At 36.8% G+C, this 20,644-nt stretch overlaps 1 protein-coding gene across 4 annotated transcripts in view; it reads left to right on the plus strand.

The window, feature by feature from the left end:
* The window catches only part of CMSS1 (cms1 ribosomal small subunit homolog), a 377,448-nt gene that overhangs the window by 347,269 nt on the left and 9,535 nt on the right, over positions 1–20,644 (plus strand). For all 4 annotated transcript variants that reach the window (XM_073892655.1, XM_025873344.2, XM_073892656.1 and 1 more), the window contains 6 exons: positions 8,393–8,464; positions 10,258–10,387; positions 14,489–14,548; positions 15,699–15,801; positions 19,104–19,164; positions 19,597–19,684. In XM_073892655.1, the coding sequence (XP_073748756.1) occupies positions 8,393–8,464; positions 10,258–10,387; positions 14,489–14,548; positions 15,699–15,801; positions 19,104–19,164; positions 19,597–19,684 (514 nt within the window). The remainder of the gene's footprint in view (positions 1–8,392; positions 8,465–10,257; positions 10,388–14,488; positions 14,549–15,698; positions 15,802–19,103; positions 19,165–19,596; positions 19,685–20,644) is intronic.

Raw genomic sequence — 20,644 nt, forward strand, 5'->3', positions numbered from 1 at the left:
TATAGAGCTTGAGTCTCCAACTTGTTCATAAGCGACTTGGGGCCCAGGGTTTCTTTTGTGTTCACTACAGTACCTAGCACAGTGCTAGGCACTTGATTCATTTGACAGATGTAACAGGGTATTTGTTTTTTAATAGTAACTATTACATTTTCCCCCCTGGATCGAAACAAAGGAAAAAAAATTATTTTGTGCTATATTTAAGTTTTGAATTTTTTTCAGATTTGTCTCATTGTTTTACTGTTCTTTTTTTTTTAAGATTTTACTTATTTATTTATTTGAGAGAGAGAGAGTGCACACATGAGTGGGGAGGGGGCATGCAGAGGGAGAGAGAGAAGCAGACTCCCCACTGAGTGGGGATCCCAGTGTGGGGGGGGCTCAATCCCAGGACCCTGAGATCATGACCTGAGCCAAAGGCAGACGCTTATCCAACTCAGCCATGCAGGTGCCCTGCTTTGCTGTTCCTTAAGGGGTTTTTTATACTTGTGTAGGAACTTCCTGGCATTATGCTGCCAGCTGTAATATGCATTTAGGCTTAAATATCAACAGGTAAGAGTATATATTGAGTTAGATCGTGTTCCCTCCTTTGCCATAGCTGGGCCTCACATTTCTATTACTGAGTCCATTCCTCCCATCTGTTCAGTATTTTCAAGCAGCAGATTTATAACTTTATAAAAGTTTTTTACCCATGCAACTACATCACCTCTAGCAACCATTTCACATCTAAATAATCATCCTTGGCCTCCTTAATAATGTAAGTGTAAAGATTTGCCAACACTTCTTTTTTTCCAGATATTGCTTCCAAAAATATGATGAATTCCCTACTTCTAGAGATTGCATCACCCTCTTCCCTCCTCAACATCAGTCACTTCAGAGCCAACCCTAGTGACTTTTTAATTATGGTTCCCAGAATATAACTCCTTATGAGGGGTTTTGTGACTTTTCATTGATGCCTCCATGATGTCAATAGCCATGGTTCCATGACCCATCCTCTCTCCCTCAGAGACCACACTGGGCATCTTTTTTTAAGGCGGCCTTTTGCTTAGCTCCTCAGATCATAAAGGACTCTTCAGTAAGAGTACTTATCCTTTTCCCTCTTTACTCACCTTCCTCAACTATTGTATTTTCTTTAATATTTATTTATTTGAGCATTGATCATTTCATATCTCTCCCACTCTTCATCTTCAGGATTATTCTTGAGACACCTGGGTGGTTCAGTCAGTTAAGCATCTGACTCTTGCTTTCAGCTCAGGTCTTGATCTCAGGGTCTGGGATCAAGCCCTGCTTCGGGATCCACACTCAGCACAGCATCTGCTTAAGTTTCTCTCTCCCTTTCCCTCTGCCCCTTCCTCACTGTTTTTCTCTCAAATAAATAAATCTTTAAAAAAAAAAAAAAGGAATCAAGTCAGTAATTCAAAAGATGGGAATGAATACCTGGAGATCATTGGTAGCTATCCTGGAATCTGGCTTCCTTGGTCTGCCCTCTGGCCCCCAGTGATTTTATATCCCTCCCATATGCATAATATATTCAACCCTCACAAGGAAAGCAAAAGTCTCCTCCATTTACAGGATAAGCTCAGTGCCCAGAATTTCATTGTCTAATCAGGTTCAGGGGCACTTGAGGGTCCTCAGGTTTAGTTCCTTAAGTATAGCTCCTTGATTATATTTCTTCTCAACCTGGGAAGCAGAAGAAATACAAGTATAGAATAACCTTTATAGACATTTCTATTCAAGCGGTGGGCACAAGGAGTCATTGGTCCCACAGCATTTGAAAATGTTGGGAGTTTCTTTATTAAGTGTTAAGATCCAGGTTCCTAAGGTCCTTCTCTGGTTCTCAGCTCTACTTTTTGGGTTCCTTGTGTTGCCCTCTGGGTCATCCTCCCCCCCCCCTTTTTTTGTTTTAATGAAAGGTAGCTTGTATTTGCAATGGAACAGTTCTTTCAGCCTGCTTCTTGACAGTAGAATTCTCAGTGTTCAAAGACTTCGCCTCATTTTATTCCATCTCTCACCTTCTCAGCTCAAACTAGAGGTATTTCTGAATATATAACACCTTTAAGAATTTTGTAGGTCTTCTGTGGTTCTTCTTGGGGTTTACTCCTTTGAGCAGAAGTCACACCCAGATAAATATTTTCCAGATAAAGTTTTTTCTTCCATGGATCCCTGCTTAGATAATGGAGGGACAGTACCCCTTAAGTTTCCTAGAGACATGTTTGAGATAATCTGTGAGACACACTTTTAATTTCTTTAAAGAGCTCTTATGTTACTGAAAAGTACTCTGAGTTACCACCTTTGTTCTTTCTGAGGTCTTAATGGATTTGCACTCATATACCTTTACTTCTTTGATAGTCCTTTTTTCAATTTAACTTCTTCCTTTTCCATTTTACTATAAGCCACAGAAGAAATTAGGTGACACCTTCAACACTATTTGGATCTCCTTTGTTGGATTACCCACAACATTAGACACATTTTCGATTTTCCACATAACTGCAGACAACAGTATTGCTAAATTTTGTACCACTACATAACAAATATTCCCTTCCCTCCAGTTTCCGATAAGATTTTCCTCACTTTCTGCAAGCCCTCATCCTCAGTGTCCTCAAAGTCCAAAATTTTACAATGTGTTCAGAAACACTATTCATCCATCAATCATCTAATTTTTGACACATTTCAAAGTAATTGGCAAAATCAGTACACTCCTCACAGACACTTCAGCATGTATATCATTAAGTGAAGTTCTATATTTAAAGATCTTTTTTCCTTTTGAGGTAAAGTTAATATACAATCAAATGCATAAATGTCGAAGGTACCATTCACAGATTTTGACAAATTGATACAATTTTGTAACACAAACCCCTACAGTTTAAAGAACATTACCATCACCCAAAAATCCTTTCATGCTACCTCAAATCACTATTCCAGACTCCATGCCACAGGGCCAACCACTGTTCTGATGTCATGTAAATGAAATCATATAGGATATGCTCTTTTGTTCAAGGCTTTTATTCAGTGCAGTGTTTTTTAGATTCATCCCTGTTGATGTATTGTGGTTCATTTTTTTTATTGCTGAGTATATTAGTCTGTTTAGGCTGCCACAACAAAATACCACAGACTGAGTGGCTTAAACAGCAGAAGTTTATTTCTCACAGTTCTGGAGACTGGAAGCCCAAGATCAAAGTGTCAACAGGTTTGATTTCCCCTGAGGCCTCTCTCCTTAGCTTGTAGATGGTCACTTTCTCACTGTGTCCTCACATGGTCTTTTCTCTGTGTGTCTCCTTGGTGTCTCTTCCTCCTCATATGAAAACGTAAGTCCTGTTGGATTAGGACCCTACCCCTAGGACCTCCTTTAAATTTTATTACCTCTTTAAAGTCCCTATTTCCAAATACAATCAACATTGGGGATTGGGATTCAAAATATGAATGGGAGGGAGGAGGGTACAATTCAGTTCATAACACTTTGTAATATTCAGTTATATGAATACTCCACAGTTTATCTGTTTTTCTATTGATGGATACCTGAGGCTACTTCCTCTTTGGAGCTATTATGAATAAATCTTCCATGAACATTCATATACAGGTCTTTTGTGAACAGACACTTTTATTTCTCTTGAGTAAATGCATAGGAGTAGAATTGCTGAGTCATGCTTAGTTTTCTAAAAACTGACAGACTTTTTTCCAAAACGAGTGTACCATTTTTATACTCCCACCATCCATGTATAAGAGTTTTGGTTGTTTTATATCCTTGTAAATATTTGGAATTATCAGTCTTTTAATTTTAGACATGTTGATGGGTGTGTACTAAATAACTTTTGACCAAAACCAAAAGAAACTAAAAAGCCAGTTCTAACTTTTTTTTATTTTTACAATGAACATATTTGTTTTTGTTGTAAAATGGCAATTTAATTTTTTTTAACAAAGTGATAATCAAACACTATTAAAAGTTTTTCATAAAAAAACAGCATCACCTTTCCTGCTCTCATGGTAGGTCTTTCTTCACAGGCAACTACCCTCCGCTTTTAGCTATTTTTCATACTTGCTAGTGTATAGTTTATACTGCTGTTTTTTGATTTATCAGCTCCTGACATGATCTATTAACTTCCTGAGATAGCATATGAGGACACAGCTCTCCCATCTACCCCTTATTCCCTCTCTGACTGCTAATTCTCCTGCTAACACAATATCACATTTTGGTTAAAACGGTTGTCAGTATCTCACAATTATGACCACAGAACTACTGTTCAGTGCTGGGGGGGAAGCCATAATCATTCCTCCGTTCTCATACAACTCTTCATTTTCATGGCTTTAATAATTACCTCATTTCTTCATTTGCCTAGCTTGTTGTGTTCCTACTGTTAATTGTTTCCATATATTCCAATATCTTTCCCACATGTCCATGAATAATATTTTCCATATGCTCAAATAGATCACTCATTGTTCTTCCCTGAAGGCCTCTATACTCCTGTTCCACTCTGAATTGGTTATCCTCTTGTCTGTTGAGCAATTGAGATTTCTCTTCACTGCCCCTTCAACATTCTCCTGAATTAGTTTCCTTATGTGCTGAATCCCATATCTTCCTCTTTCTTGGTTTAGCCCTTTATTTTGCTGGAATACAGCCTTTGGTATCTATGGATAGGAAATCAATTTTTTGAGACCTTAAATACCTGAAAATACCTTTATTTTACTCTTAACCTGACCCATAGTTTGGCTGGGTATAAAAGTTTAATTTGCAAATAAATTTTCCTCATAATTTTGAAAGCATTGTTCCATTGAGTCCTAGCATGCTTTATTGCTATTGCAAGGTCCAACACAATTCTTTTTCTGGACTCTTTGTATTTCATAAGTTATTGTTTTTCTTTTTGGAAATTTTTAGTCTTTTTTGTTTGCCCATGGTCTGAAATTTCACAATGATGCTCCTCAGTGTGGATATTTTTCATATTCATTATATTGTATACATAGTGAGCTTTCAGTTTAGAGTTTCATATTCTGAAAAGTTTCCTTCAGTTCTGGAAAGTTTTTCTTGTGTTATTTCTTTGATCACTCCTTTCCCAGTTATATAGTCCCTTTTTCTGTAATACCTTTTATTGGGATGTTGAATCTCTTGGGCTGATTCCCTATCTAATATTCTTACCATTTTTCATCTTTTTGGGAGATTTCCTTTGTCTTCAAGCCTTCCTCCTACATTTTTATTCCAATTTTCTTATTTGTTTTCTTTTTTGTCTCATGGCTGAAACTCTTTCCTTATCTGTCTGAGACTATTAATTATAATTGTTTTGAAACTTTTATCTTCTTGTTGTTTATTTGCTTTCATGTTGGACACTTATCTTAGCTGTCTATTCATATTAAAAAGAGAGACATTAAAAAGCTGATGGAATATTTTTGTGCATATTTGAGGCTTGTTGATTAGTGAACTTCATAGAAGGATAATAGGATAGCAAGCTGTATTTACTATGCCCACCAAATGTCACTCTCTGATGGCATTTCTCTTAGTCCATTTCATTTTTCCAGAAAAAAATTCAGTAGGCTCCTGCATACAATATATAAGTCTGGCTCAAGACATTCGAAATAGGGACAGGAAAAGGAAGTGAGTCTCAACCTCTGTCCTGTCTTCCCTGTGCCAGATTTCTTGGTCCTCTTGTTCTCTCCAGAGAATAAACCCACTGTCTGCCACCAGGAAGAGCAAAATGAGAGGAAGCAGTAATCAGATAGTTGCTTGGCTTCCTGGGCAGGAGATAAGCCCAGTGGAAGATGGGAAGAAGGCTAATCATTCTATATATAAACTTTCAACCAATGTCCTTCTTTTAAACCTTTCACTCTCTGTAGTACCTTGTGTCTCCAACTACCAAACCCTTTCAGAGTCCAATAGGTCAAACAACTTCACTTACTGTTAGCTTCCACCTCTCCAGAAACCTTGGTGCTAGCTCTACCTTTCTGCTAAATCACTTCCATCCAAGGATGTTTCAACCATTTTCCATTTTTCAAAATGTTGTTGAAATCTCTCCACACTATGTTCTCTCCTGATTTCATGGTCCTTATAAATTTATACCTTTTTCAGTTGCCTTCATTTTTAGTTTAGTGGCATTTTTGAGGTTGATTTGCCATGTTTAGCTAGAAGAATCATTCTTAAAGGATATAATTTTTGACACTTTAAGGAATTGAGACTATGCCTCAAATGCTTCACTTAAAGATTAATTTTTTCATATATATTTCTAAATGCTTAAACTATGTATTTAAGCTATGCTTTAAAAAATCACTAGATTTCATGTAAAAAAATGAAATTACTTATCAACTGTCAAAGACATATACTGATGAAATTGGTTTCCAGAAATGGTTAGCTAGTCTGACCTGAGTCTCCTATATCTTTTTACCTAGTCTCTCTGAAGGTAAACATCAGTATTTGTAAGACAGCTGTCTAAATTTAGGAATTTTTAATAAAATGGATTTTGTATTTCTTCATAAAGCCATCTCATCTCTTTGGAAATTGCCCCCATAAACTTAGCTTCTTCATTACTGCCCAGCCTCAACCACAAAAGGCAACTGCTCCCAGAAAACAAATAATATACTGTATTTCCTTTAGGATGATCTAAGACTATGAACCTAACATTTAAACCTCATGCAGTATCTTAACTAAAACAGTTCATCAAGCATGTTTCTTTTTTCCTATGCATGATTCAGAATTACATTTTTATTTTTTCCTCCAGAATTGGACAGTCCATATCCTTATAACCGAGCTCATTTCCAGATTTAATTTATGTCATGTTAGAGTTAATTGGCTTTGTAAACCAAACATAAATACAACCTTGCACATTGAACATACTGTTAGAGAGCACCCTCGTTTGCTAAATAACAAAATGGAACAGGTTTCTACATCTGATTCCCAAAAACCGTGATACTGGTGACAAGATACTACAGTATGCCTTGAGGGATCTGCTAATCATATCCAGGCCCTTGCCTTGTGAATATGAACTGAATGTTGGCCTGGCCTGTAATAGGACTCTTATGACCATCTGGCAGCTTCTGTGACATATTAGTGGCCTTGGCCCAGCTTCTAATTGGCATGTACCAGCATCAGATTGGCACATATCTTCATCCACAAGACAGCTTAACTTTCTAAATAAGAGAGGTCATAATATCTTTCTTTTCTTTAGCTGTGATGCAATTGCTTTTGGCAGGTTTTTGTTTTAACTGAGAAGCTAAAATTTCAAGATTCACATGTTACTTTAATCCTGAACCTTTGAATCTGCTTTTCTACTAACTGAAACAGAGTCTAGAAACTGCTGGTCCTGTATCCATGTCTTGAAGAAAATAGATAGATAGATAGATAGATAGATAGATAGATAGATAGATAGATATCTACTGGCTTCAAGCCATGGGCATTCTTAATCTGTAGGCTGTCTACAAATTTTAATAGAAAGCTTCATCTGTAATCACTTTAAACGGAGCCAGTAGAGCCAAGATTGTTTTAGATAGTAGCGTACCAGCTTAAACTGAATACTTTCTAGTTGGGATGGAAACTTAATCCAGGAAAAACTCAGAATAAGTTTTCACTCGTATTTTATATCTTACTTGGCAACTTGTTTGAAAATGTTGCATAAAAGAACCAGCACAGGAAACATTTTATATTCCTGCTTATGGTTAATAAATATGGAATCTGAGGCATTCTATTTTATAAATCAACGTCTTAATCCAAATCTCCTGTTTTTCTGCATTAAATAAAAACCTTCAGGGTAAAAATAGCACTAACCTATATAGGGTACTCAAGGGTCACGTCAACAGGCAAAATTGATTACTCAGAATGCCATTGTGCTGAGACTTTTGTCAGACCATCAGCAGAAACCTTCATTTTGTAGTCACTATAGATAAGGCATTTGGTGCAGCTGGTTTTATAAAAATGTAAGTAAATATGTCCTACTTCAGTTTTTCAATGCTTATTGAAAGAGGAAAGGAATGAATAACAAAATAGTAAACCAATGACTTGGAAATACAGGCTCACACGTTGCTAGCTCATGGAAAGTGCCAGTCATTCTAGTCAAAGACTTTCTTACCACATCTTAATTTTGATCACATCTATTTCTGCCTGTATTTTATAAACCTGGCCACTGTCTTCAATCTTTAATACCCTGCACCACCACTTCAAACACACATATACACTCACTCACACATTTTCACCTTTGTTCAAAGATTTTCCAGTCTCAAGTCATTGGCCGTTTCTGATTTTCTCAAATTCCCTCAGCCCAGCCCCTGCCTAATAGCCTATTGGTCTTCTGGCATCACTGTCTGTATAATATTACCAAGATACTATGAAGAATACATGTATGGCCTAGGTACTTTGGGGTCCCTACCATTAGTTGACACCCCATCATGCTAAGATGGAAATTTCCTCATCTGTATCTCTTTACAGCCTAAAGAATGTTTCTTGATACAACCAAAGGAAACAAAAGAAGATGCCACCAAGACAAGGAGGAGAAAAAAGGTATTATTAATACTTTCTTACAATTTTCTTACAACCCCAGGTGATTTACCTCACATTTCTATATAGTGTACTTTGATGAGGCAAGTGTAATTCCCACTTTAGAGACTGTAAGATTCAGTGAGGTTTGGTGACTTTCCTTAGGTCACTCATATTAAGTGTTTCTGTTGGAGCTAAAAATAAATTCTTCTGATTCCTATTTCAGTCTTGTGGAGCACCAAACATCTTTGTTATCCACCTTTGTTTTCATCATTTTCATGGTTGTTAGAAGATAAACATGAATTTCTAAGTCTAGAAGAAGCCCAAAGCTATCCTGCCCTCTGGCCCTTCTGGCTGTGCCCAAGGAAAGAAATTTACCAACTTTCTTTTCATATCCATTTCAGTTTTTTAAACCTTATATCTTAGAGTATTAATAAAAAGAAAATAATAACCAGATGACAGTAGTATAAGGCATTTCTGACCGTAATTTGGAACCATAATTTAAAGCAAAAGACTCCCCTTACATTTTAATATTTGCCTATGAGTGCATGGAAGACTCTATTGCTCCTGTACAGACTTTCTTACAGCTCAACCTTGGAGAAAATGTGGTTAGCTTTGACCTTCCCCCACAGTTGTGAAAACAGCAGTGTAATTCTCTCCCTGCCAAGAAGGTCTACTGCTGAATTCAGAAGAGGAAATACGATTGGGGTTAGAGGAAAGAAGATGGATTCAAACCAATTACTTAACAGCAAGCTTTTAGAAAGTTAAGAGTATGTATGCATATGTTTTCGTTGCTCACAAATGGCCAAATAGAAAGATGGGAGATGCCAAATTGGCTGAGGTTTGGCAAGTCCTTAAAGAAGTGACTTTCACTTCTCTTTGATAAGTTTGTACACTAATGGCCTTCAGGAGTGTTAAGTTCTTGGTGGCTCAAGGTCAAACTCTAGCTAGATAGTTTTAGCCTTGGCTGAGGTCATGCTAAAATGTGCCTACTGATGACATATTTTTAAAAGTTAATTCCTTTGACAGAACTTTTACCATTCTTGGCAGTGGTATAGAAATGAGGATATTGTGGAAGGAGTTGAAAAGGTGGGGGTGGGGAGTGGCTCTTTGTGGATCTTTGGTGAAACATTAGAAGGAAATGAGAAAGTTTATGATGAAAATTAACTGAACAGTGGTATGTTCCTAGTACGTTGCAGGCACTCAGTAAATGCTACACAAATGAATCCAAATCAGAATTGATGCTGTAAGGTTATTCCTGTTCTGTTTTCCATGGGGCCACTTCAAGACTCTCTCCCAGGACTTGACAATCGAGAGTCTATAGTCTTCCTTTGCAGTGGGCTCCAATGCTCAGATTACTCCTGCAGGTTTTACCTAAATCCCAGAAAACCAAACTGAGACTCAGTGCCTTAAAAACCAGGTTTGGCAAAAAAATTCTCAAAATTCTACTCTCGGAATAAAAATCATTGAAGGATTAAAGAGAGGTTTCCACAGCAACAAGATTTCTTGGCTTTTAACAGAAAGGAATGCCCTATTATGGAGACTCCTACAGAAATTTCAGTTCTCCTGAAAGCCATTGACCAAGAGTTACAAAGAGACTTTTAGATCACCCATTCATTTTTCAAAGCAGTATTTGTATTCAAAAAGTATTTATTTATTAAGTTTTTTCAAGTGTATTTATTAGAACTCACATTCATACTCAGCTATCACCAAAATCTATATGCAGTTTAAGTACCAGAGGATTCTTAGCTATTCTAAGCTAACATCATTCTAAAATCTATCTTCTTGAAGTTTTTTTCTTCCTTCTCATGTTGTAGAAGAAAATTACTGATGTTCTTGCAAAATCAGAGCCAAAACCAGGGACCCCTGAGGACCTACAGAAGTTGATGAAGGACTATTACAGTGGCAGTCGCTCAGTGATTGAATTAGAAGAACTAAACCTACCAGGTACAGCCGGACTTGTTTGGCTTCTTTCCTCCTTTTTTTTTTTTCCCTTACCATTCTGAAGTTAATCATTTAGCAGGACTCATTGTTACTGCTATCAACTTTCCTGATGCGGAGGAGCACAAAGGGTTTATCTTTTCTCCACTATGTATATTATAACTAGGTATCTCTGCCAGTGAATCAATGTATTTTCCACATGCTAATACTTCTTTTCTCAACCTCACAGTTTTAACTTTTGAATGATTTCTTTATTAAGATGCTAAATGGTATTTGTTCAATCTAAAGAAAGATTTGGGGGCACCTGCGTGGCTCAGTTGGTTAAGCATCTGCCTTCAGCTCAGGTCATGATCCCAGGGTCCTGGGATCAGAGCCCCACATCCTGCTCCCTGCTCAGTGGGGAGCCTGCTTCTCCCTCTCCCTCTCCCCCTGCTTGTGTTCTCTCGTGCTCTCTCTGTCAACTAAATAAAAATAAAATCTTTAATTAAAAAAATAAATAAACAAGATTTGTAAATGCTTTTTTTTGAAAAAGCTAATTGTTGAGTGTGCATTTTTTTTAGTGTTCTTGAAGGAATAAGAATCCCTAGTTGAGGAAAGAAGTTAAAGATAAAGCACACATTTAAAAGTATAGATATGAGGGCGCCTGGGTGGCTCAGTTGGTTAAGCGACTGCCTTCGGCTCAGGTCATGATCCTGGAGTCTCGGGATCGAGTCCCGCATCGGGCTCCCTGCTCAGCGGGGAGTCTGCTTCTCCCTCTGACCCTCTTCCCTCTCATGCTCTCTATCTCTCATTCTCTCTCAAATAAATAAATAAAATCTTAAAAAAATAATAAAATAAAAGTATAGATATGAAACATTAGTTTACTCACCCTTTATAGACAAGAGCTTTAGCTTTTTTTTTTTAAAGATTTATCTATTTGAGAAACAGAAGTGTGCACACGCAAGTGGGGGGAGGGGGAGACAGAAAGAATCTCTAGCAATCTCCATGCTGAGAAGGGAGCCCAGAAGTCAGTCAGGGGCTCGATGCCAAGCCCAATCTCATGACCCATGAGATCATGACCTGAGCTGAAACCAAGAACTGGACACTCAACCAACTGAGCCACCCAGGTGCCTCAACTTTAGCTTTAATAAGCATCTTAGTTTTGTTGTCCTTATCACAGATTTCTAGTAGTGTTTTGGGTCCCAGGCCAGACTATTTCAAGGAAACTATCTAAAGATAGGAATAAAATTCCGCATTTTTAGCAAAGCCAACACCTTGCCCCAAGTGATTCTTAAACCTACTATTGTTTGAGATCTACTGCCTTAGAATATGTATAATTAAGTTAAAAAGATACTGCAAAATTCTTAAAACAACTAAGTTTAATTAATTTTGAAAATTCTGATACATCCTGTAACTCTTTGGGGCAGAGATTAAAGAGATATTGTTACAAAATCAAACCACACAAGGTTTGGGTACCACTCTTTCAGACGAGCTATTTATAGATTACTAGGGATATCTAATTACTGCTGTTGGAAAAAGTCAAGGGTAGCTTGATTTCCCTTTTCTATTACAACTTTATGCTTTCTAGAGGCTTAAGGAGCTGAAAAACATCCCATTCCCTGAATTTTTATAATTCCTTTGTGATGTGCTTTAAAAAAAACAAAAAAAAAAAAAGGACGTTGAGTTTGGAAACAGGAGTGCCTGTGTCTGTTTCTTTTCCAGAATTTAAGGAGTACATTTCCACATGAGCAAGATCTGGAGTTTTAGACTCACAAAGCCTAGATGGCTCCAACAGCAGTTAGAAACCACTCCTGTCCAGGGCTAGTTCCTTTGAGGACAGCTACGTCCTGACTGCTGTATCACTGGAACAGTGTTACAACAAGCTTCTGTTCAAAATTTAACTGAAGTTTGACTCAGTGGTTGCTTGGTCCTTCTGGTTCTTTGTTAGCGTACACCTTCAACTCAGGAAGGATTTGTGAGATAGTGGGATCACCGCTACTCTGTATACTTATGGAACATCATAAATTTTAATTTTCTAGCATTACAGAGATACAGAGGTCAGAAGAAACCTTTAAGAGTCTTTTGAGTTCTATAATGAGTTTACATTATATTATTGCTCTATTACAGTTCAGTTATATAGTTAAACAAGAATGTATGGTCATGGCTTGGTTTAGGAAGAAAGGAAAATGTTAAAAATATTTTATAGACAAAAAGAACAGGTTTTCATTTTCAGTTAAGAAATTAGGCCATTCTGAGACACAGTGACTAAGGCATCATGAGAACGTTTAGTAGAAAAGACTCTAGTAGGCTACACCTGAAAGGACAGAGAGGAACCACAGTAGGGCAGAAGAGGGACACACTGTGGGTTATCTGAAACAGGCAGAGGCAGTGGCATAAATATATGGTGAATATAGATAATGAAGTACTGTTCCTATTAGTTTGCTGAGTGTCTAACTTGGTTTTGATTTGAGGTTATTTGTGTCTGTAGGCAGGAACATGTCTTTTCAATTAATATTGTTCACTGTACATTGTTAATGTCATACACATGGGCACTTAATTAGTTTTGAGGCAGGAATTTCTTGGAGTTAACTCAGCTGTCCTCCTGAGAGCTGCAGTGTGGTTTAGATCAGTGCTAAAGCCTGTAGGCTAGCAGCAACTGAATCACCCAAGAACTTAAAAAGCAAATTCCCAGGCCCACCCCCCCTGCAAGGAATTCTAACTTACTAATGAAAGGAGTCCGTCTTAGGAATCTGTATCTTTTGTAAAGCTCTCCAGGTGAGGCTGATCATATCCAGCTTTGGAAATTATAGTTTTAAAGACCATCAAAGTCTCTACAGCTGTATAGGAAGCAACATCTTTGAAGTTAACTCACATAATATGAATTATATATGCTGGGTCACAATATTACTGTCATTTAATTTAGTAATAGTTAACTCCCTAGCACTCTTCTGTGTTTATAGAAAACCTTTTTCTTATAGAAAGAATTAGAATAATAAACATGATGTTGCTTTTTTACACATCTCAGGTACAGAGTTAATAATGCTACATAATTGCCAGACCATGATAGTTCTTGGTTGAGCAAGGCCCCTATATTTTATTTTACTGTTATATTCACTTTTACTCTGGTGTTGTGTTGTGTTGTGTTTTGATGCAATATTCCCACTCTTCCTCAGTCCACACTCCTCTTTACTTTCCCCATAGCATTCACTCTAATGTGTTAATACATGATTTTAAATATGTATATATACTCGTAAAATGTCATGTTGTTGTATGTGTGTACATTTTACAATTTATCTAAATGATGTGCTGAACTTCTCATTCTGTCTCTTTCTTCACTGAGCACTTTTTTGAGATATGCCTGTATGGCTTTATGCACATCAAGTTCATTGCTTCTAAATGCTATATAGTATGCCAATGATTTCATCTACCATGTATTGGTCATCCATTTTCTCAGATATGGACACCTACGTTGCTTCCTGCTCCCCACTATAACAGATAATGATAGGATGAATATACTTGTGTGTATCTCTTTATAGAACACGTAAGAATTTCTTTCCATTATTTACTCAGGAATGTAATCATGGGGTAATAGAGTGTATACAACTTAATTTTACTACTTTCCAGAATAGCTATTACCAGTTTACACCTCCACCTACATTTCACAAGAGGCTTATCACCCTACATTCTTGACAATACTTGGTATTATACATCTTTTTAACAACTGTCATTCTGATGTGTGTGTGAAGTATTACCTCATCACTGTAATATATAATTCTATGATGACTAGTGAGTTTGAACCTCTCTACACAGATTTGTTAGCTATATCCCCTTTACCTTTGTATATTGCCTATTCCATGAATTTGAAAAATAAACATGCTTCATTAGTTCATTGAATGATACAACAAGCTTCTATTTCACTACTCTAAGAAATTATGGACAGTTAAAAGTTTACTTGGTCTTATTGCTGCTGTTGATTTAAATACTGGACAACACTTTAAAATATATAATGAGCCCCCATTTACTAATGTTTTACAACCTTATTTAAGAAGACACCATTCACAATGAATCTATTTTGATCATGTGTGTGTTTGCAAAATCGTCTTACAAAGCATGTTTGTCATATTCTAGACTCCTGTTTCCTCAAGGCCAATGATTTGACTCATAGTCTTTCATCATACCTAAAAGAAAGTAAGTAAACTATGATTTTCTTTTAAGTTATTCACCAAGTTGTTATTACTCCATTAAAACATAAGGTACATCTCGTTAAAATTAAAACTTTTAAAACAACATTTAAAAGCAAAACTTTCCACCTCAAATGGATTTGAAGTGGAGGTTTTTCTTAAGGTCCATCTTGATATTAATTTCTGTTTATTTAAGTTTATTCTTGTTTTGCTCTGGCTTTGAGAATTTGAGTTTTGGTCTCATTTTTTGGTTTATAATACACTAGAAGTATTGGTGTAGGAATCCGGAGAATAATTAGTGTTCTAGTTCCAAGTCTGTCACTAATTTGCTGTTTGACCTCGGACAAGTCACGAGTTCTCTTCTAGACTTGATTTTGTTATCTGAAAGATAAGGGAGTTGGACATGTGATCTTTATTCTAGCTGTAAAATTCTGAAATTCTTTTCATATGCTCAGAACTCAGACCATGGCTATTGCACAATCTAATTTCATCTTTTCAATATTTATTGTGTGTAGCCGAAAGCCAGATTATTCATACTAGATAGTCATCTATTTGTGGCTGACAGTGAAATAGTTTAGATATAGAGATTTAGCATTCTTTTTTCAAACTCAAATCAGTTCTGATTGCATTCAACTTGAGTTCATAAACTTTTCTCCACCTCAAATTCAGCAAGTATAAATGTAGGTTATAGTAGAATCAACCTCACTGGATTGTGAGAACTAAACAGTGTCTGTGTTTAATAAATGCTTGCTATTATTTTAATGTCATTTCCATTTTTTATCTTATATTGAGTGTTTCTTTAAAATTTAACATTATTGAATCAAAGTTCTTTTCCTATTTAGTCTTTGCCATCAAGCATCAAATGTGAATTATCAAAAATGTATTATTCCGAACACTTTTTTTACTTGGTCCTAAAACTCGTCACATTTAGCTACTTGGCATATTACGTGTTTTATGTTATAAGTTAATGATATTTCATTTTAATCTAATATCTTACATAGCCAGAGAATAGAATCTGGACAGTACCCATTATATTTTACTTTAATTAAATACTAACAAAGAGTAATTGGAAAATAACTCAACTTTAGGGGCCTAAAATAAATAGGAGCCCTATTTTGCTATATTTAGAGTAATATTTTTCTATGGTATTTTTGCAGTCTGCCCTAAGTGGGTAAAACTTCGAAAGAACCATAATGAGAAGAAATCGGTCCTGATGCTGATGATCTGTAGCTCTGCTATCCGGGCCTTGGAGCTCATTAGGTTGGACACTTCACCTTTTTGTTTCATAAATGTTTTTTGAGTAACTGATATGTGTCAAGTTGATACGCTGTATATGCTGGAGATGTAACAATGAACAAAACAGACAGAATCCCTTTTGTCATGGAACTTACTTTCTAGTGAGGGAGACAGACAATGAACAAATAAATATATATTATAATGTCAGGTAGTGTTAAATTATATAAGAAGAAATAAAGCATGGCAAAGTGATAGAGAGGGTTGGGGGCTACTTTTAAAAGGATTGTCACCGTAAGCTTTTCCAAGGAGAATGACATTTGAGCAGAGACATGAACAAAGTGAAGGAGAATGCCAAGCAGATATCTAGAAGAAGACCATTATTCCAGACAGAGTGGGCAGTAAGCATAAAAGACCCTAAGATGCAATGCTACTGGAAGATTTTGAGCAGAGGAATCACATGATCTGAATAATCTTTCTAAAGGATCACTTTGGCTTCTGTGCATAGAACACACGTTATACAGGGCAAGAGTAAAAGCAAGGAAATAATATAAGCAATAACCAGTTGGAAAAAATAATGAAAGAAAAGATCTAATTTAAAATAATAACAGGAAAAAAAATAGAACACCAAGTAATAAACCTACTAAATCTGTATAAAGAAAATATTACATAAGCAGCTCAGATCTTTTTTTTTAAGAGGGGACGGGGGCAGGGAGGGGCAGAGGGAGAGGAGAGAGAGACTCTTACACAGACTCCATGCCCAGCGCAGAGCCTGATGTGGGGCTCCATCTCACAACCCTGAGATCATGACCTGAGCCAAAATCAAGAGTTGGACACTTAACCCACTGAGCCACCCAGTTGCCCCACAACTCAGAAGATCTTGAACAAAAGGGCATAGAATATTGCTGAATAGGAAGAATCAGTGTAAGGATGCCTGGGTGGCTCAGTCAGTTAAGTATCTGCCTTTGGCTCAGGTCATGATTCCAGGGTCCTGGGATGGAGTCCTGCATTGGGCTGTCTGCTCAGCTTCTGCTTCTGTCTCTCCCTCTGCTGCTGCCCCTGCTTATACTTGCTCGTTCTCTCTGTGTGTGAAATAAAGAAATAAAATCTTCAAAAAAAAAAAAGGGTCAATGTTGTAAAGATGTCTGTTTTACCTAGAATAACATAAATTTCACAGATTCCCAGTAAAACTCCAATAGAATTGGTTTTCTATCTCGATAAGCTAAAGTTCAAAATTTAAAGATAAGCTATAGTTCTAAGTTCATAAGAGAAAATAAGAAGAAAAAATACCTGGGGAAATTCTGAAAAAGAATATTAGTGAGAGGATACTATGTCTATAGTATCTATCAGATTACCAAGAGATATATGTTACCAAGTCTCACTAATTAAAACAGGATGGAACTGGCATATGCATGACAGATCAGACCAGTGGAACAGAATTGGAAGTTCAGAAATAGGCCCATATGCATATGGCAAAGGTGACAAAGCAGTAGGGAAAGATGGATTATTTAATAAATGGTGTTGGAACAACTGGGTAACCATCTGGAAAAGTAAGTTTGGAGCCCTATCTCACTTCTCATACCAAGGTAAATTCCAAATGGGCTGAAAATTTAAATATAAAAATTATGTTTTAAAGATAATCTGTCAGTGCTTTACTAAGTGCTTTCACATACCTTTTCATTTACTGTAGTATAGTAGAAGAAACAAAAAGTCTTCCACTGGATCAGTGGTAACGTTGAGCTTTCAGAGAAGAGCCGTCAGAGTAAATTGGGATTTACTGGAACTAGCCCTCTTCCAGGGCCAGGCTCTGCACCAGACTTTGACAAGAGACAAAACAAAGGAAAATCCAAGTCCTGGAGAAAATAAATTAAGGTGCAAATGTAGACTCTCAGTAATTATTTAGCATCTATTTTTCTAAGTGAACTAATCTGATTACAAATTTAGAAAAGTAGTTTTTAAGTTCTTCAAACTCTCCTTTCCCCCCCGCCAAGGCACACACATAATATTGTATCACAAAAGCTCCCAGTAAAACAAAAGTGTTTATTCCAACTATTTCTGCTCCAAACACAACTGATCTTCAAGACTCCCAACTGTTTCTGGGCAGCGATACTTGCTGGTTCTGAAATCATAGTAGTTCACATTGACTTTTCAGTGTTTTAGAAACTACCACCACAGAACTCATTTCAGATTCAAACATTAATGGCAAAAAGGTTGGCCTGGAGATGGCCTCTTAAAAACAAGCTGTCACGTTGATTTGAGCTTCTACTGTACATAAATACCTTTCCGAAGGGCATAAAAGCACTATGTTGTCACATTTCATTTACCAATTCTGTGTTCTTCTGTGTCTTTGGTATTATGATCCACTTCAAGGTTAGGTGATTTGCAAAAAGGGATTTCTGAGCTAGCACAACAAGCCCTATTCATAAAGACTAATAGTGAATAATTCTAACTTTTATAAGAATATCTATTCTTTTGAGGACCATGAATTAATGTTAAATATGTCCCCTAAACTGTCTTCCTAGTTAACCTTGCCATGGAGAAAGCTTATGTATGAGTAAAAGTCAAATACAACAGAACTTAGATAGTATAATTTACTATCTTGCAAATTCATATATTCCTACTGGCAATAATAATTTCCAAGCATATTCCCATGTTCTATTTCCAGACATCAATTAAAGGATTGATTGTTCTTTTATGTCTATTGATACCAGGAACATTTCCACATATAAAATTTTGCAGGAAAGCGCACTCTGCAAAGTAGATAAAAGTGGGACATTGCTCTGATTGAAGGACATAAGCCTTTCTTCTCCTCCCTGTCAGCTCATTCCCAGCAACCCACCATGGCCGTAACATACAAATTTTTGTGATGCCTTTGGGTTCCACAGAGCACAGGCTGACATCACTGCTCCAAGGTATTTCGTGCAACCAAATTTTGTGTGAGAACTATACTGCAGAGTTTAAAAGATAAATTCTCTGCCAGGGACCTGAAATACAGAAATTCTGTATTAAAAATGAAGGGCAGATCCATTATGTTTCGGTTGGTTATCAAGGAAACCTAAGTAAAGTTAACCTTGTGTATGAAAAGTAGAAGCCAATCCAGATACCTGCCTGAATAAAAGGCTTCCTCACTTTCCTTCCAGAGATGGGCTGACCTGAAAAATCTCAGTTTTTTGTATCTGTGTATATATACACATGCATATACTCATAGTTACACATATAAACACATATATTCTCTTTAAAGCAAGATATACTTAAGTTGTCAATGTGGCCTGCAATGAATAAGTTTTCTTAAGCATTCATCTTTTTTTTATTAATCTTTTTTTCATTAGGTCAGTGACAGCATTCAGAGGAGACAGCAAAGTTATAAAATTATTTGCAAAACACATAAAGGTAAGCAAGGGCCTGTGGTTGCTGATGGATGTTGTAAGTTATCCTTAAGGGCCGCTCCTAGCTTTTTCTTATCTCCTTAGCAGGTGTTTTCTTTGGTGCCTCCTTATATAACATATTTAACAACTGTTCTGGTGTCCTTTACATTCCCTGCCTTTGCATGACCTGCCCCAACAACAGTCGCTACTCCTCTGTGCTCCAAGATTCCTGCACAGAAGCTGAGGTTTGGTCCCTCGTTTCTTTGAAGATTTACCAATTTTACAGAATGATGCTTTTCTATCTTGATGTTAATTAACCTTCTTTGCACTGGAAGTTGAGCCTAAACAAGGGTAGCCATATTTGCTTTTTACTTTTTAACTTTTAGATAAAGTGACTATGATTGCACTTTCTCATGACTCTTCTTTTCTTTCATCTCTTCCATCTTGGAATAAGTAGGTCCAGGAGCAGATAAAGTTGCTGGAGAAGCGTGTTGTGCACTTGGGTGTAGGAACACCAGGGAGAATTAAAGAACTCATTAAACAAGGTATGAAGAGAGGCACTGATACGCCTACTCAGAACTGGGACTTTCCCTTACCCCCAAGTGAGTTTAGGACACCACATTTGTGATGTCGTGAAACCAGATTTCTGTGTTAATCCAGGAGTTGGAAACAGTATTTTGTCAATAAAACTAGCCAGCAGGTATAGTGCAATAGGGAATAGTAAGGATTGTGGCAAACAGTGGTACATGTGCCTGCTTAAACACATTCAAATTCCAGTTGCTTTAAGCAGGTTAGTGGATCCACAATTCATTTCACCAATTTGCAACCTCTAGAATTTGTAGAGCTGGATGAGTTGAGTGTTTCCCTCTTAATTAATTGAATCTTGGTTCCCCAAGACTGCCATTTCAGTTGAGGACTTTTGTATAAAACATGTTGAAACAAAAATGCAGTTTCTGTGGATGAAATGGTATTTCATATGGTATTCTAGAATATTTCTCCCAAATGCATTTCTCTTTTAGTACTTTACCCAGAAAGGATTCCAGACAGTGTCCAACAGTGAGTTTTTATAATTTCTTGGCTCTCTCAAAGTCAGTAGCCTAAAACCTATTAATCTGCTGATGATATTATTACCTGTTTTACCTGCCAGACGGATTAAAGATTTCTTTTCAAAACTCATTTGCAAATTATTTATTTAATATACTAATAGAACTTTGTTTTATAACTGGAGCTATTCCTAGATTTTTTTATATATCTAAAAGAAATGGGTTCATTAATGTAATGACTCAGTATAGAGATGGGCATTTGCCAAGAAGCAAACAAAAGCTTAAAATACTAATGTTTCTGGGGCGCCTGGGTGGCTCAGATGGTTAAGCGTCTGCCTTCGGCTCAGGTCATGGAGCCCCGCATCAGGTTCCCTGCTCGGCAGGAAACCTGCTTCTCCCTCTCCCTCTCCCACTCCCCCCGCTTGTGTTCCCTCTCTTGCTGTGTCTCTCTCTGTCAAATAA

This window comes from Callorhinus ursinus, unplaced genomic scaffold (genome assembly GCF_003265705.2).
Source record: "Callorhinus ursinus isolate GAN/ISIS: 27379988/994484 unplaced genomic scaffold, GSC_fseal_2.0 scaffold1, whole genome shotgun sequence".
NCBI lineage: Eukaryota > Metazoa > Chordata > Mammalia > Carnivora > Otariidae > Callorhinus > Callorhinus ursinus.